The sequence below is a fragment of the Portunus trituberculatus genome, chromosome 38 (genome assembly GCF_017591435.1).
Source record: "Portunus trituberculatus isolate SZX2019 chromosome 38, ASM1759143v1, whole genome shotgun sequence".
NCBI classification, from domain to species: domain Eukaryota; kingdom Metazoa; phylum Arthropoda; class Malacostraca; order Decapoda; family Portunidae; genus Portunus; species Portunus trituberculatus.
In genome coordinates, this window is record NC_059292.1 from 17,518,649 (window position 1) to 17,538,190 (window position 19,542).

At 41.5% G+C, this 19,542-nt stretch overlaps 1 protein-coding gene across 1 annotated transcript in view; it reads left to right on the forward strand.

Annotated features, from left to right (window-relative positions):
• Positions 1–19,542, forward strand: part of LOC123514738 (CD2 antigen cytoplasmic tail-binding protein 2 homolog) — a 118,802-nt gene that overhangs the window by 59,860 nt on the left and 39,400 nt on the right. The window contains exon 5 of the mRNA XM_045272830.1: positions 9,509–9,697. Coding sequence (XP_045128765.1) covers positions 9,509–9,697 — 189 coding nt within the window. The remainder of the gene's footprint in view (positions 1–9,508; positions 9,698–19,542) is intronic.

A 19,542-nucleotide genomic window follows, 5' to 3' on the forward strand; every position in this document is an offset into this window, starting at 1 on the left:
GTGTAGTAGTGGATCAAAATGAAGACATAGTAGAATTATTGAATGAACAATTTTCTTCAGTATTTACTAGGGAAAGAATAGGAAATCCTGTTACAAACAGTGCGACGAGTAGTTTAAGAGCTTTAGAAAATATTGATATAAAACCAGGAATTATTAGGAAATTTATTCTTGAACTAGACGATAGGAAAGCTAGTGGTCCTGATGAGCTACATGCCAGAGTACTTAGGGAGGGTGTAGACAGTATTTCTGAAGCACTTAAGTTAATCTTTGAAAGATCACTTAGGTTTGCTGAGATACCTCAGGACTGGAAGTTAGCTAATGTTACTCCAATATTTAAAAAAGGTAGGAAGGATGATGCGAATAATTATAGACCGATCAGTTTAACTAGTATAGTATGTAAGATACTAGAGAAAATCATTAAGGGTAGTATTTGGGAGCATTTAAATGAGAATAGATTAATTAGAGATACCCAACATGGCTTTAGATCAGGGAGGTCCTGTCTTACAAATTTGCTCGATATCTTAGAATATATTACCAAGGAGTTAGATGATGGAAATAGCATAGATGTTATATATCTAGATTTTAGCAAGGCATTTGATAAGGTACCGCATAGGAGGCTAGTGTACAAATTGAGACTACATGGGATAGGGGTAGGTTAGTTGATTGGATTAGTGAATGGCTTTCTGATAGGAAACAGAGAGTAGTATTAAATGGGGCAATGTCTGAGTGGAAGGAAGTGGTTAGTGGGGTACCCCAAGGATCAGTGCTAGGACCTCTTCTTTTCTTGGTGTACATTAACGATTTAGATATAGGAATTAGTAGCAAAGTATCAAAGTTTGCAGATGATACTAAGATAGCATGTGCAGTACAGGGTGAAAAGGACAATTACAGAATACAACGAGACCTGGACAGGCTGATAGCATGGGCAGACAGGTGGCAGATGGAGTTTAATTCTAAAAGTGTCAGGTTATGCATTTAGGTAAAGACAACACAAACTTTAGCTATGAGATGGAGGGATGTTGGCTAGAGGCAGTAGAGGAAGGAAAGGATTTAGGAGTAGTGATAGACAGGACTATGAAATTTTCAAAGCAATGTTTAGAAGCAAGAAATAGGGCAAATAGGATCCTGGGTTTTATAAATAGAAATGTTAGTTATAAAAGTAAGGAAGTGGTGCATAGCTTATATAATTCCTATGTTAGGCCCCATTTAGAGTATTGCATACAGGCCTGGTCACCCCACTATAGGCAGGATATCAACATGTTAGAAGCAGTTCAGAGAAGAGCAACTAGGATGATACCAGCATTAAAGTGCCTGGAGTATAGAGATAGATTAAAGGAATTAAACATGTTTTCATTTGAGAGGAGATGTATAAGAGGGATATGATAGAGTTATTTAAAATGTTCTCAGATACAAACTACATAGATGTGAGATCTTTCTTTACCTTAGAGGAGGGAAATAGGACTAGAAATCATGGCAGGAAGATTAGAAAGCAAGGCTGCAGGTTAGATATAAGAAAATATTTCTTTAGTCATAGGGTGGTAGACTTCTGGAATGCATTGCCAGAGACGGTTGTAAATAGCACTAGTTTGACAATGTTTAAAACAGATTAGATAAGCACTTAAATTTATTAGATTTATAATTATGTATAGCACTGCATGATAGTTTTTATAAGAAATTTACTATAGTTAAACAAGACATGATCCCCATGTATGGGGACCACAAATTGTAGAGGATTTTGCTGCAGGACTTAGCCCTGTTAATGGGCCAAATATTTAGAATTAGTATATAATGTATTGTGTACTTGTAAGTGTATCTTTAAGTACTGATGACGAGGTCGCTGTGCGACTGATACAGGATAACCTAGATGGGCCCTGGTGGCCCTTTGTTATCCTATTATTTATGTTATGTTATGTTATGTTATTACATATTACTTGCATGCATTACTAATTAGATGAATAAATGGAATATTAAAGGGTCTGTTGTAAGCACATATATTCATAATAATTATGGCAAACATTTAAAGCCTACTACCAGTGCCGAACCATGTAGCAACTGATAAAGGGCACAGATGGGCCTGGCAAGCCCACTATCAGAGAATGGTGGAAGTCGTATAACATCAAGCACGCCTTGGATAACATCAAGTCATCTTGGGAGGAGTAGGAGATGTCTACCATGAACTTGGCGTGGAATAAAGTATGGCAAGAATGCACGCATGACTTCCCAGACTTCGCTGAAGATGACATCAGTGCAATAAAAAATGGCAGTAAATCTGTGCCATAGGGCTGGCTTCGATGAAGTTGATGATGATGTTCAAGATCTTTTGGAAAGCCATGGTGAATCTCTCTCAAATAATGAACTTCACCTGAAGTTTATTTTCATGTCATCTGTGATTGGCATCCATTTGTCAAAGTTGCCACAGGTGTTCTGAAAAGCTGCAATTTTTGCAGTTTTCAGTAAAACAACTAGCCCATTTCCACAGCAGGGATTGCAGCAACCAGAAGACCAATAACTTCCACTTCCCCGATTTTACTTCACTTCATTTTTTTTTATGACGATTTTCATGTATTTTCACTTCTGTAGGAGTGACTTTTGACGTGTTAGAACACATTCCCTATTATTACATGTTATAATGGGTTCGGTATATGGTAATTTCAATATACGGTAAGGTTTCCAGGAATGCATATAACGAGGACTTATTGTACTTATGTTAAAGCGAGTTCATAACGCCATGGACCAGGCCAATCTGCCGTACAACTTCCTGGCTTGACCCACTGTTGTTACACACTATACTCCCAAAGTACAGGTATCCCTTGGTTAACGATAGGGTTACGTTTCCCAAAAACAGATCGCTAACCGAAACGATCGCTAACTGAGGGATTTGAAATTATCAACTACATACATGTATTTCGCGATGCGTAAATAAACGACACTTTCTATGTTGTTAGTTGTTATTTACACCTTTAGAATTGGTAGTACTTACCTTGAGGAGTGGATGTGATATGCGTAGTGTGTTGTTTTGTGCCCCGAGGGACACAGGGCCTTGGAGGATTAAATCTCATCATGCCCACACCGACCCAAACTCGGTCAGCTGCTTCAAACCCTTCAAATTCTTGAGAGAATACGTTTTCCAGTGGGGGTGGGTCATCCAGGCTCTCCTCATCGTCACTCAAGGTTACGGTGGATGTGAAGGATAGATTGGATGTGGGTGGAGTTGTTTTGGAGGTGGATGGAGTTGTTTTGGAAGTGGGTGGAGTTTTTTTCGAGGTAGCAGGACGAACTTTGAAGTACGACGAGATGACTCCTATGGAAGTAGATGGGATTGCTTTTGAGGTGGATGGGGTAGCTTGGGAGGTGGATGGAGTTGCTTGATCGGTAGATGGGGTTGCTTGGGATGTGGATGGGGTTGCTTGGGCGGTGAGTGGTTTGAAGAAAGATGAGATGACTGTCTGTTTTGCCATCCTTTTCTTTGCCTCAAATAGTTCTTTATACACTTTCATGTCATTTTCTATAGCATTAGTCACGCCATTACTTCGGTTTGGGTTGGGGTCATTCTCCTGGAGAAGATGTATGGCCTGGTTAATATGATTAAAAATCTCCTCGAAAATCTTGACGGAGAGGGTTCTTTCAGGCTCCTTGTCCTCCTCCATTTCCTCCAAAGTATTTTGTTTCTCCAACTCCATGAGGTCGTCGTTGGAGAGAGGCTCAGAATGACTGTCCAGCAGTTCTTGTACGTCATTCTCGTCCACCTCATTGAAGCCTGCCTTATGGGAGATATGAACGATGTCTTTCCTTACTGCTGTAACATCGACAGGGACTTCCTGTTTACGTTCCACGCACTCAGGCCACAAATTACGCCAACATCCATTCATTGCCGACTTGGACACCTCCTTCCATGACTCGTCGATGTTGTCGATCCCCTTTTTAATGTTATAATCCTTCCAAAATTGTTTCATGGTCGGCTTGTCAGGGGTGTCAATGCAGGCCAACAGCTGTTTCATGGTGCGCCGCTGGTAATAGGCCTTGAAAGTAGCGATGACTCCTTGGTCCATCGGCTGGATGAGGGCAGTTGTGTTTGGGGGCATAAACATGACCTCAATATTATCTGCCCAGTCATTCATGCTCTCTGGGTGGCTGGGGGCGTTGTCACACAGCAAGAGAAATCTGTTAGCAATGTTGTTTTGGGCAGCATATTCTTTTAGGAATTTGGAGAGGTATCCTGTCACGTAACTTTGCATGATAACAGTCGTCATCCACCCCTTTTTGTTTGCCTTCCATACTACGGGCAAATATTCCTTAATATAGCCAGACAGAGCTCTTGGGTTTTGGGAATGGTAAATAAGGCATGGTTTAAGCTTAAGATCACCAGCGGCATTCCCCCCCACCAATAATGTTAACCTGTCTTTAGATGCCTTGAATCCTGGTGCCGACTTCTCCTCCTTTGCTATAAACGTTCTCGATGACATCTTCTTCCAATACAGGCCTGTCTCGTCAAAGTTTAGAACCTGCTTGGCTGAATAACCTCCTTCCTCGATGCGCTCTTTAAGCAAAGGCTTGAAGGCGTTTGCAGCGGTTGATCCGAACTCGCTGCCTCCCCACTAACCTTGAGGTTGTGTAGACTCCCACGATGTTTGAAACGTTCAAACCACCCCTTACTGGCCTTGAAGGACACTGTCTCGCCTATGTTGAATTCTGGTTTCAGGTCCTCCCACAGGCTCAGTGCCTTAGTAGTAACGAGTTGGGTAGAAAGAGGCATGCGGCGGTGTGTGTGGTCTTCAATCCATAGCCTCAGCAAACGTTCCAATTTTTCCATAATCGGTTCCCTGTTACGAGTTGTTGTGTGTTTGTGCAGGTTTGTGACTTGGTTGGCCTGCTGCTTCACTTGTACTTTTTTCTGGAGAACTGTTGATACAGTTGATTGAGATAAACCAAGGGCACGAGCAATAGAGTTTACCCCTTCACCACCCTCATGACGAGTCACAATGTTCAACTTAATATCAAGGCCAATGCTCTTTCTCGATTTTTAGCCTTATCTCCCGGTGGAGAACAATCGTTGGGTCGCTTGGAAGCCATCACTAAGTTCACTTGATCACAAATAAGCACAAAAAAAGAAGTTTAGAGCGAGCGTGATAGAGTTGTTGTTGCACAATCAAAACAGCGGGAAAGACTGTGGTGTGTTTACTGCACGGGCCGCGGGTGGATGGAGGCGCTGCGATCGCGATTGCGATCGCGATTGCGATTGGTCAATCCGATCGTTAACCGAATTTTGGCGATCGTTAACCAAAAAATAGGGATTAATTTGGAGGGATCGTATGAGCGAAATATCGTTAAGTAGTCGATCGTTAACCGAGGGACACCTGTATGTGAAGTTTTCCGAGATCTTAATGTCCTCACCCTCTGTAAGCCATATAATTAATTTTTTATCTGCAACCTTTCACAGAGGAGTGAGGTATGACTGCATCAAAACTACAAGGGGGGCTCTTTCCTGCATACTGGCAGGACAGGTCAACATATTGCTTAGAGTATTCATCCTGAGGCTGTCAACACCCAGATATACTGATATCTGGGATGTCACACCAGTCTTGCATCAACTGAGGACTATGGCCCCTGTTAACAATCTCACTCTGAAGGCACTGACTTTGAAATTAGTAATGCTGATAGCCCTCACACAAACAGCCTAGGTTCAAACTTTACACTTACTAGTGCTGATGAACATTAGCATAGGGAAGGACTCCATTACCATTTGGTTAGGTGGCAACATCATATAATACCGACCAAAATGTAATATTCAGGTTGTGAAATTTCATGCTCTTACCAAAGACACAAGGTTATGTGTATGTGAAATTCTTAAAATGTACATTGAAAAGACAGAACAGTTGAGGACAGTTGGGCAAGAAGAGACAATTTTTAATCAGCTTTGTTAAGCCACACAGAGTCAGACGGGGGCGTGGCAGAAATACTTTTACTAAACTGCAGGTTTAGCACGTGCTGCTGCACATCAAAGTGACTTTCAGTGGAGTCTATCTGACAACTTTATTGCAACCATGCCCGTGTTTGCTGGCCAGCCTTTTGGAATAAGTACTGTATTCCCAGAAGTTCAACATGATTCTGATTATTTTCTGGTGCACCTGAGCAATGATTTATATATAAATCTTGCATGTCTGTTTTATTCCACAGACTTTGCCAGAGTGAGCTGGGTTGGGGGAACTCTTCTGTGCTGGAGGATTCGTTATCAGAGCCATCATCGACGTTCATAAACCTCACATACTCCCCTCAAGCAATGCGCTGGTGTGTGTCACCCATGGTTGCCTCTGCAGGACTGTGCTTGTCGGCCGAGTCATGTGACTCCCATTGCTAATAAGAGTTGCCAGATTCCAATTATTATAGAAATCTACAATACTTGTAATACAGTGATCCCTCGTTTATTGCGGTTAATGGATTCCAGAAACCCCTGCTAATGGTGAAAAACTGCAAAGTAGGATTTGTCCCCCCTCCCTCCCCCAGGAATTTTGGTGTATGTGTATGTGGGTACCAAAATATTTAAAATATGTAAACAGTATTTATACTTTACATATACATATTTTACTTAAATCTATTTAATTATAAAACCTTATACAGTAAGTATACATTTACTCTCTCTCTCTCTCTCTCTCTCTCTCTCTCTCTCTCTCTCTCTCTCTCTCTCTCTCTCTCTCTCTCTCTCTCTCTCTCTCTCTCTCTCCCCTCTCACACAATACGTAACACTCTCTCTCTTCTGCTCTCTTTGATCATATGCAAAAATTTCACTTTTTCACTGATGGTCATCATCTTCCTCTTCCTCTTGGGCTCACTAGGGGAAGTTTTCACAGGGGCACAGGGCTTAGGCAGCATTGTAAGGGCTTAACGAATCACTACTTAAACAAAAAAAGTTATTGTGAACACAACACTAAGACACGGTATGCGAGACAGTCTGCGAGACAGTCAACAGCGTGGACGAGACTGGCAAGATACAACCAAGGCCCATGGAATAGAAGGTCGACCGCCGTGGTACAGAGGAACCATGCGTGCTTTGGGGTCCGAGGGGTCTCCAAGCGCATGGGCTTGAATCCTGTCCACGGTCTGAGTGTAGGTTGGGCTTCCTCACTCGGGACAACGGTTTCCTAGCGGATGGGCTTTGAGATAGGAGGTACCACAAAAAGTATCCCCTTTAGCCCATAAATTCCTGTGAAAAGCCCAAATGGTATAAATAAAAAAATTTTAAAATTTTAAAATATGCGTATCCGTGGCATCAGCGGGTTCACAAGTAGTCAGAGTGGGGACTTTGGTTCAGTTAGCAAGCTGCTTGTCTCTCTCCCGTTCTCTCTCTGTTCTGCGCCAACATCGCTCATAATGCCGAGTTGTGCAGTGCATGACTGTTTTGATTATCAGTAGTATATAATATGTAGTATGTGATAAATGAAAACAATTTTATTTTATTTTTTTTTCCTGGTAATTTTGCACCTTAAGATATTAGTAAATTTCTGATGTTTAGTTACTGTGAAGTAAATTTCTGATGTCTAGTTATTGAGAAGTCCCCATTCAGTTACTTGTGTAGATATAAATTGCCTCAGTTATATATGTAACGTAAAAATTAAATAATAATAATAATAATAATAATAATAATAATAACAAAGACAGCAACACTATATTGATATTAATAATAATAAGAGCAAAAGTTTGATATTAGTAATAATAATAATAAGAATAACAGTAATAACAATAATAATAATAATCAATAACAGCAAGAGTATTGAGATAATTAAATATGATAATGATACAATGGTCAGAGAGAGAGAGAGAGAGAGAGACTTGCTGGCAAGTTGAGGGTGTGGGGCAGTAATAGGAGGCAGAGAAGCCTTCACAAAACTTGTCTCCTGCGCCAGGTAAGTATGATTTGCTCAGCGGGCAGAGGGAGAGCGTGAGGTTTCCATGCAAGAAAGGCATGTCCTGGGAGGAAGCTCCCCTGTTGGTGAAGCCGCTGTCGTCACTAGCCCCAGCTCTTTTCCCCTTAGAGTTACGCGTAGGTAGACCTTCTATTCTATGGGCCTTGGATACAACAAGGGAAGATGTTGGGTGAGGCTGCATATGTATACGAACAATACATGTACAGTGCTTTACATACATTGTCGTCGTTATTACACACCAACTTACCGAATTACTGTACGTACAGTATTTGTAAGTGACGCCACAGACCCCATGATATAGCGAAAAATCCCCAGAACATATTTACGAGTATGTATAAAAACCGCAGAAGTCGAACCGACGCGAAATAGCAAGGGAACACTGTATGTGGTTTCTTTTTCTTTTCCTGTTTTGCACATAATTTCATATATCTGAGTTCACATTTTCAAGACATGAAAGTACAAAGGTTCCTTTTTTACATCAAATTCAATATCAATATCCAGGATAGGAGTCTGGCTGCCAGGCATGGAAGCTGTATGGCAATTACCGACCTCCATATCCCAGGTAGTGGGGCGGCTGCCAGGCATGGTAGACTGATGGCTGTCGGCAACCCCACCCCCGTAAACAGTGTGAAAAGTACCAAGGGCACCATGCACTGCCTTACCTGTGCCAGGAACCATGACATTGCCACCACCTGTTGTTGTTGGCTCTGCAGTGGTCATCAGTACCATCTCAACCTCGCAACCAGCAGCACCAGCTGGTCCCGCTTGCCCTAGCCTCTGCATAGCCCCTCTCGTACCCAGCTTGGAATCGTCTCCCTGTGAAGCCGGAGACTGGAAACCAGAGAAGGAGGAACCCTGGAAAGAGGAGAGAAAGAGGGAAAGCCAGCCCAATGTCTCCTCCATCTTACAGATGCGTTTATGCAGTTGCTGTGACAAAGGGGAAGACTTACGCTTACTGGAAGAAGAAGCTTTCCTCCTCTCAGTACAATCTTTAATACTATCCAAAAGACATAGAAACTGGTCGTGTGACAAGGCCTTGCAGCAATCACAACGAGAAGCAAGGCTATAAAACACCTCCCTACATGACAGGCACCCACCATGAGGGTCCACCGTAAGTTACGGGAGGGAACAAGAGCACTTCACACACTTACGTGTCATAATAACACACTTACAATCTCCCAGTAGAAGACAGACAAACCAAGTAGTGACAAAAGGCAAACCAACTGCTGCTGGAAAAAGAAAAAGAAAAAAAAAAAAAAAACGAGCAGGTGAAAGCGCTGAGCTGAAGACTATGTGTAAGCCCTGTGACAGCTAAGAGGCGAATGAGGGAATCGGCCTGATGGCTGATACCTGGGAACAGAAAACGGGCAGGGTGTCTTCTCAAAGAAAACGAGAAGGGGCACCTCAAGTATTTCTTTCATTTCTTTTCTCGAGCTGTTAGACATGATGTAAGTTTGCTGTGGGAATGGGGTTTAAGCAATAATTAATAATTATTGGTAGTAGTATGTGTAATAACAAAATATATTATACTGTAGGATTATACATTTGTGTGATTCACCTTTCCAACAAATGTTTTGAAATCCTTTCAGAGACTTGGTGGGAACAAGAAGATTTCATCTGCTCAAAAATGGAAACTGAAAAAGACTGGTGGTGATGGGAGTGAGAGTGGAAGCCAGAAGATGTCCAGCTTCCTGAAACTGACAGAGCTGGCCAATAAAATCATTGAGACTGGCAACATGGATATCTACCAAGAGACATATGAGATGATCAAACTGAAGGTACATTCAGCTGGCATTCAGTAAATCAATCATAGGTGGGCATTATCACAAAAATTATATCGTCATTATTTATACGATAAATATTTTCGACTGGCATTATTGATTTATTATTATTGTCAATACTTTTTATTCCAAACTTTTGATAATCAATAATTTTAGTTTTTGGAATATGAGCATGTTGAAGTTTTAAACTTTCAACAATACTTTTCATTAGTAAAGAAACAAGATAAACATTTAATTAAGATTTGGATTTATTGTTTCATATATATATATATATATATATATATATATATATATATATATATATATATATATATATATATATATATATATATATATATATATATATATATATATATATATATATATATATATATATATATATATATATACAGGCAACCACCCTTAACGAACGGGTTACATTCCTTAAAAAAAAACTTTCGTTAAGCAAATTTTCGTTAAGCGAACCAATTATAACAAGTTTAACCCTTGACTTGAACTTCCATTGAGAGTAAACAAAGCGAGAGTACATAGTACAGTAAAAGGTTTAATGAAAGTAAAAATTATGAAGTTAAACATTTAGGCAGTTTAATTTAAGTCATTATAATGTACAGGTAACTCGATTTACACGATAGATGCATTCCAAGAGGCATCACGTATATCAAAATTTGCGTAAAACAAACATGTAATTCTCATAAGAAACAAGAGATAATAGGGGGGATGTGGGATGTGGTCCAAAATAATTTGTACAAAACACAGTGGTGCCTCGACATGCGATTTTAATTCATTCCGTGATGATCGTTGTATATAAAAAAATTGTATATCAAATAAATTTTTCCCATAGAAATTAATGGAAATAGAATTAATTTGTTCTTGTGATATGAATTTTCCCTCCCCCCCAAAAAAAAAATTAACATGCTTTAAATACCAGCCAAATATAGACTTAATATAAAATGAATACAATGTTTATTGTATGCATGATATAAATTAACTATATTGCCCAAATTAACAACTTACCCCACAAAACTCGGAACACATCAATAGACCTTCATCACGCAAAATTCGGGGCATGTCAATAGATGTTTAGGCTTTTTACAGCTATATATTGGCTATTTTCTTCCCGTTTTCTTTGCTTGTGAGCTGGCAACACTCATCGGGAGTAAACATATGCTCTACGTCACAGTGTCACCAACGATGAATGGTAGGAGCGACAGTAATTTCGCTGTGTCTGATTCCACCACCTCTCCCACACGCCTTACTTCTACCGTATTTTACGGCTTACAAGACACATTTTTTTTCCTAAAAAATACCCTGAAAAATACTAGTCCATCTTCGAAGACGAATGTTGTATTGTAAGGCAACATCCAACCTCAAGTGAGCTTGGACACTTGACCGATAGTGACCTGGCTTTGTATGTTGAGTCATTACATTATGATGTTAGCTTAAGTACTATTTAATTCAGCCTTTTATATTATGTAAACTCAGTACTTAGATGTTACAAGTATTTCCAATACCATAATCTTTCCTGCAGCCTACTCGGCGTGTGGAGAAAACGGGCCGCTCCCTCGTCTCATTGTAACACACACATACATGCACACGAATGCACACACATCATGCCAGGTACCTTTATACCTTTATTAAGCTTTTCAGTGCTCCGGACCACGATCGTGGCTTTGAGGGAAATGCCTCCTGTCCATGATCGTGGTCCCATATTTGATGAGTCACAGAATTAAACCGCGCGCCTCCTGGCTGCTGCTAGTTGCCAGATGACATTCTCCCATCCTCCCTCGACTCATGGGATGCGCCATCAGTTGTGTGGTAAGAAAAATATAGTCACAATGGCATTAGAGTATCAGATGCCCCTTTTTTCACAATTATTATTATTTTACGATGTTGCTAGTAGCTATTTATGCATTTATTTACAGAAATAACAAGAGTAATGATCAAATCTTTTTGTTAGAGAGCAGATATGCGCAGATATTGCGCATTTTGTATATTACCATATATGGGCATGCGTATCCTCACTCATGATAGTATGTACATCAAGAAAACACTCTGAAAACATATTTTATATTATTTGTGTGGGCATAATGTATGCACAGGTGTGAAAAATAATTACCCTAGCACATTCTGGAGCAGTTCTGAGCAACTGCAGTTCAAATCAGGCATAAAATTCTGTGTAATTTAGTGAAAACACCTGCACAAGTTGTGGCGGAAAATAACCACCCACTATGATGGCAGTACTCTAACAGCGCACAACGTACCACCAGAAAGCCAATTTCCTATCATTATTGCACCACTTTCCAGGGTGAGTAAAGACCTACATTTTTTTTACAGTAGATGCGTAACACTATTATGCATGAGAATATTGATTCTTTTCAATTTTGCAAACCTCGATTTTTCGGCCGAATTTGCGTCTCACAGACATGACCCAAAAACCTATTTGCGCTGTGAAAGGGTTAATAGAACATCCAAATGGCTTACTCGTTCAAGCAAGAGTCAAAACTCCACTTGTGAATTGTATTCACTTTGATAAAGCCTATGAAGCACGACTGACGCGTTCGGTTTCGGCGATCGGATAAGTGATTCTGTAAAGTAAACAATACGTCCAATACATGCCGTCGCCCGCCACTAAAACAAGAAGAGATGGACTGTTTCACTGTGTATATGTATTTACCTATGGTGTTTTTATTTACATAATTTTAAATTTGTGGTGAGTGCTCCAGCAAATTTGTAAAGGAGTGGTGAAACAATAGTGTCTTGCAGACCCCTTGCTTCTGATGTTTTTGTGTTCAGTGGTCAGGTATATGGTGAATGTGTTCTTGTATGAATGACCTTTTATTTCTTAGAAATTTCTTTCAAATATTAGGGTGTGTCTTCCAAGATGCAGCGTCTTGCATGCCGTAAAATACAGTGTACCTTGGGTCTCTCACCATGTTACGGGGAGACAACTTTTGAATGAGAGTGGTATCAGAACAGGCGACAGGACAGAGAGAGAGAGAGAGAGAGGATACAAGGGGCCCGTTTTCTCTCGCTCTAGCCAAGGCTGCTGAACCAAATCGGACGCAAGGCCACGTACACCGATGATACTACCTCATTCAACCTGTGATATTTTGGTAACCATGACATCTAGAGACTTCTGGTTTTTTGCATTGCAAAGAGGAAGAGTTGCTTGTGGGCAGAACACTATTTGTACTCACTCGTTTATTGAATTTCTAAGTGTAATCAGTATGTGAATACAGGCTATTTTGTGTGTTTCTTGCCTAACTTTTACTTTTGGGAGTTCACAAAACTTGAGAAAAATACACACTGCGGAGGAGCACAGACACATACATGCACAAAGGATGAACAACGATACACAACACGGGCTGAATGTTCAGGTGGACGTGAGTAGCTGAGCGATCGCTGCGCCACCTACCAATGGCTATTCGTATCTTAAAAATATCGTTGTATTCCAAGGCGTAAATTATACAAAAAATTTTGTCGTATATAAAAAAAATCATGTTTTGGGGCAGTTATATCAAGGTATTACTGTACTCTATTTATTTGGCTAAATTAACATGTTTTTATTATTTACCAGTCTAAATACTAGAAGTGTATTTAAATTAAAGTAGAGGGAAAAGCAAGAAATAATAAGAGAAAGCAAAAAATAATAAGAGAAAACAACAAAACAAAGAAAATGTAAACACAACACTCACTGTGTCAACTGCCTTCACCACTCACACCACAGTCAGTCACCATCTTCCTCTGAGCTTTTCCACTTTATCAAAAATCCACTTATCAAAAATAACCCCACATGCAGAAGAAGATAAAGCACGTTTTTGGGGCCATTTTGGTGAATTATAGGCAGATTGAAGAGATTCCATTTGTACTCAGTGCTGGCTGACTGCAAATGAGGCACGAGAAGAGCGGAGCTCCCACCTATCGGCCAGCTGCGGAACTCTCTGGCGCACAGTTTGAAATTGCGTCCGGCGCTCAGTTTGAAAATGTGGTTGGGCCAAATCGCGTATAAGCAAGCCGATCGCGCAAATTAAATTAATTATATTTTTTCGGTCACATTATAACAAAAACGCGTAAATCAAACACGTGTAAATCGAGAGTTACCTGTACACTAATGTATGTATGTATGTAACTTTATAATGTTGATGATCTTAAATTTATGAAGGGAGGGAGAGTGAAACGGGAAAGACTAACTGGCAACCTGTGGAATGTAAACAAAGGGCTCATCATTGTACCGCATACAAAACTTATTTACCACATTTCCACAAGGCTTTCCTTTTTATCCATTGCAGAGTCACGAGTTCAGGTGGTTCTTTTAGCTTTAAGGATGATGTGGTCTCACCAGCCTTCTTAATAGAGTCTGCTGACTTGAAATTAGTAGAGACAGTAGATGGAGCCATGGTGGCGAGCAATGCTATTAGTTTTCTCACCTCTTGTGTCTGTGAATAATATCCAGCTTCACTTCGAGAGTAAGAGACTTCCTGGTCTTCTTAGCAATATAAAGTGTATGAAGTACCTTTTATAGGCAACCTCTTTATCATATACAACACAAGAACAGACTGTGTTAAACCAAGATTTAGGGGGTTTAGAATGAGAAAAAAATTAGGAATGTATGCTTCCATGCCAGACACAATCACCTCTGTTATGCATTCAGCATTCAGATATGTGTCTTTGACATGGAATCAGTAATCACTCCAGGGAAAATCAATATAATACCTCCTGAGGTCCCCCTCAACTGGCAGAGGCAAATCACCAGAGGCACCTCCGCCTTGGCGGATCCTGAGGAGGGATTGTAGAAATACAGCAAATGCTCACTATATTGGACACTTATAAGTCAGATATCAGCTATTTCGGACACTATAGGGGATCCTCGCAATTTGACGGGGTTAGGCCGGTCTTTCATCATTTGAATCAGCGTTGATTTGAATCGTGAAACAATTTTTCCGAAAGTATACTTAAGAATTAGGGGGGATAGGGACCAACCTCCCCCCTAGATCCCCTAAAACATCACTATAACCTTTGAAAAACACTAACCTAGACTGAACCAGTATTTCATTTATATCTAACTTTTTTTATTAAACACATTAGGGTACTGTACAGTACATTTTTGGAAATAAAAACACTTGCATGGTGCAATGATCTCACGGTAGTTCTCCCTGTTCTTTCAAATTTTTGATACTGTTGATCTAGGGACACCCATTTGCAGTGCAACGACACTGAACTATACATGCCTTACACTTTCTTATAAGCTCAAGCTTATCTTTGAAAGGCAGGAAGTTGTGCTTCTTAGGGCTGGGGAACACCGGCTGGGGCGAGAGTGACGCAGATTAGTGATGCACAGGCCGCAAGGCTGCCACTCTAAATTTTCATTTCTCCCTACCACTCGTGTGCATTTCCTCCTACTTTCACCTAATACTCGTGCACATTTTCCCCTATTTTCACCTACGCCAATCCCAAAATTCTTTGTTGTACATGCATATAGTATTGTGTGAAAATAAACGTATGTATACTTTTTGCAGTTTTTTTCTTTTACTACAAAAGAAATAAAAAAAACTTTCTGGTATCGAAAAATTAACTTTTCTTGGGTATATTATCATCCATAATAATATTAACATATTATTATGGAGCGCCTAGCCACATTGCACCATACTCCCACATGTTGCGATATATATATATATATATATATATATATATATATATATATATATATATATATATATATATATATATATATATATATATATATATATGCAGTCAACCCTCAGCAATCGCGACTTCGGCTATCGCATTTTATTGCTATCGCGCACCCATGAAAAGCTGCTAAAATTTCATTATCACGACCTCAGATGCTTGCTATCGCGCGCCCTGCCATGATGTCATGGAATATCTGAGCGCTCATTGGCCAAAACCGCCTTCCGCCAAGATCAATTCGGCTGCTGGCTATGGTGCGGCTATTTCGCCCCAATTGGGTGCGATAGCCGAGGTTATAGTATATATATATATATATATATATATATATATATATATATATATATATATATATATATGTATATATTGTTACGTATGCCACTCAAGCTGTGACTATCTGCTGCTGCTCACTGAGGAGTATGTTATCCTGGCAAAATTGCCAGTTTGTTACGGTACAGTTAGTGGGGAATATAACACTCCACAGAGTCCCCACTACTATAAATCACAGCAGCCGTAACACTCAGGTTCTTTAAATGTCGCCAACAGTGTATAACTTCCCCCACTGTAAGGGAATCTCCTTAGCAACTCCTTCTCCTCCTGTACCCAACCAAGTAGAATTTATAAATGGTAGATGTTATGTGTAACAGGGCGAGGCCTTAATAACCCCTAGAGAAACCGCCCACAAGGACAATTCCACCCACTTCTCTATGAAGTATTAATGCCTCTCTGCATGCCTTGCCCACAGACGGTGATGAATCACAGACTGGGACAACACGCGCAGTGTATATATTACTATGCTATCTATTACTACAAGTGCTTCCTAACACCTGTCAGACTGACTTCCCTAGGCTACGACTACTACAACATATGATGTGTACAGCACATTCGGTGGTGTACACACAAGCCCAGACACCACCTACGGGTGACAACAGCCATACAAGGAGTCCAGATACTCGTCACAGACAAGTCTGACGAACGAGAACTATGCACATCTAGCCAACAGCATGAAGCCTCTAAGCCTTCACTAGTGGGCGTGGCTACAACCACTACAATACAGTATACCACTGAAGCTATACAAAAGATGATGGGGGCACACAGCCACCCACCAAACCCCACTGATGACTACAGCCACCACCAACAACAACAAGACGAGACAGAAATGTGTCTCTCCTCCGCGCCGCCGCCACAAGACGGGACAAACGCAGACAGGAAATGCATCCCCAACCGGCCACACTTTCCTTAGGACAACAAGCCCATTGTCCTACACAGCCACGGTCTACCAAGTAGCAAGCCAACTACTCAAGGGAGGGCACAACTCCCAGACCGATTACTAGTGAGCACCTAGAGAAGCCCAGCAACACGTAGCTCTACCATATGCCAGAACCACGAGCGTCCGTGTCCACCTCAGCTGAAGACTACCTTGGTACTGACTCCCGCTTGCAACGAGAAGCGATAAGAGGGAGGTGGGTTGTCTGCTCAGCAGAACATCCCGAGGGGCCCGCACTGGGTGGCCGCCATATAATAGGCACATAATGAAATAATAAATTAAAGGAGATTAAGACGGTGCCCCTCACACACCCTCCCATAAAAGAAAAAATTTGGAAATAAAACATTTACAAAATTTTTTTACAGGCATGGAACTAATTAAAGGGAATGGCCCCAGGACAGACAATCAGCCACAACGTTGTCTGCTCCTTTTATATGTCTGACAATGATATTGTACTCCTGGAGTAGAAGACTCCAGCGAGTTAAACGCTGATTTTTAAATTTAAACTTTTCTAAGAACTGAAGGGGGCTATGATCTGAATAGATGACTACTTGGGGCCCATAAGCGGGGATGTAAATTTCAAAATGCTGCAAGGCTAGCAAAATGGCAAGCAGCTCTTGCTCAATGACTGAATAATTCTTCTGGGCGGGAGTAATAACACACAGGGTGGTTAACACCCTGGTCATCAGGCTACAATAAAACTGCGCCTACTCCCACCTGACTGGCATCTACTGCGAGAGCAAAACTTTTTCTGAAGTCAGGGGCCTGGAGCACTGGCATCTCGCATAAAATGGTCTTAACTCAGTGGAAGGCGCTCTCACAGTCTTCACTCCAGGCCCACTTCTTAACCTTTTGCAAGAGATCTGTAAGAGGTACCAGGAGGGTCGAATACCCCTGTACAAAACGACGGTAGTAACCTACCACTCCCCAGAATTTCTGCAAGGCACGGCGACAGGTCGGTGCGAGGAACCGCCTGATCGCTTCTGCTTTGGCTTCAGGAGGGGTGATGTAGCCATGGCCCACTCGGTAACCCAGGTATTGCACCCGAGCTTGTACAAATTCACACTTCTCCAAGTTGACAACTAATCCCACTTCCTGGAGTCGTGCAAAGAGGGCTTCTACATTAGTCAGATGCTCAGCCCATGTTGTGTCTTAGATGACCACGTCATCAATGTATACGACACAGTGAGTCAGACCATCAGTAAAGTGGCCCCTAGACGTTCAATATTATTGCGCAATATTTTGGTTTGCGCAATATGATTGATCGTGTGTGGGCAATATTGAAAGGTTGTGCAATATATTGTGTGATTTTCAAAAACTTAAAAATATATTGTGCAAACGGGATAATATTGTGTCGTCTGTTGGCTATACTGCGCAATATCCTGTCAGTTTCTCTCCAGCGGTCGTGTGAGGTGTTTTTCTCTCTCTCTCTTCCTTTTTTCGATTTCAGGAGCAACCAAAGCAAGGAGTTCATCAAATAATTCTCCGTTCATTCGTACAAAGTTGCGGAAATCATTTGGTTCAATTACTCTCAGTTCATTGAGTAATTTTTCGTGGGTGAACTTCTCCCTATCAATAAACCACTGTTTGGCCCATTTTCTACCCTTCTGCGAGCCTATTTTCTTCCCTTTCTTACAACTTGCTGCAACAGCAATCATCACGCAACACAATTCAGAGTCAGTCAACATGTTGACGATATGAAGTTCTGGCAGGGATTGACTGTTTGCACAATGTGGTTGTACGTCTGTGTTCACAATATATTGCACAACCTTCAATATCGCCTCCATACGGTACAATCTTTTGCATAAACCAAAATATTGTACAATAATATTGACCGTCTAGGGGCCACCGTCAAAATATTGTGCAACCCACATTGCGCAATAATATTGAACGTCTAGGGGCCGCTTAACTCGGTCCATGAGACGCTGAAATGTGGCTGGGGCATTTCGCAGCCCATAAGGCATCACTTGGCACTGATAGACAGCGCCGTTGGCCACAAAACTCGCTATCTCCTTAGCCCGCTCCGTCAATGGGACCTGCCAGTATCCCGTGACAAGGTCCTCTTTGGTGATAAAAAGTAGCTGACCCGATTCGGTCCACAGAGTCATATACACGGGGCAAAGGATAAGTGTCTACTTTTGTTAGAGCATTCACCCGCCTGAAGTCAATACAAAACCTGACCTTGCCGTCAGGCTTAGGCTGCAGGGTGACTGGGGAACTCCATTGACTGTAAGTCCGAGTAATGAGCCCATGCTCAAGCATGTACTCCAACTCCTTCTCCACCAGTGCTTGCTTCATAGGATTTACTCGGTAGGGGGGCAGTTTGACAGGCTCTGCGTCCCCAACATCAATGTCATGTTCTATCAACTGTGTCCTGCCCGGGACACTGCTGAACACAGAAGAGTACTTCCTCAGCCGCCGAAGCAACTCATCTTGCTGATCCCCTAAGTGTTCAACCTTCTCTTTCAAGAGATGGAGGCTATTCCGTTCCCACTGCCCTGTAGGAACAACAGGTTCAGGCCCAATAACTTCTGGAGCCTCTCCCTCCCGGCAGAAAAATAAAACTGAAGATGCCTCTTGCACGGCAGAACTAAAAGAGCCCTTCTGGCTAGTAGAACGAAAATAGGGCTTCAGCATGTTAACGTGACACAGCTGAGCCCTCTTGCGCCGGTCAGGAGTGACCACCAGGTAGTCGAGGTCACCCACCTTCTTCTCTATAACATAGGGGCCACTATAGCGGGCAGCAAGCGGCTGGCCCTGAAGTGGTAACAGCACAAGCACTTCATCTCCAGGGGCAAAACTCTGATACTCGGCCCTTCGGTCATAATACCCCTTCATACTCTGCTGGGCCTTACACAGGTGGGCCTACGCCACCTCTAATGCCTTGGCC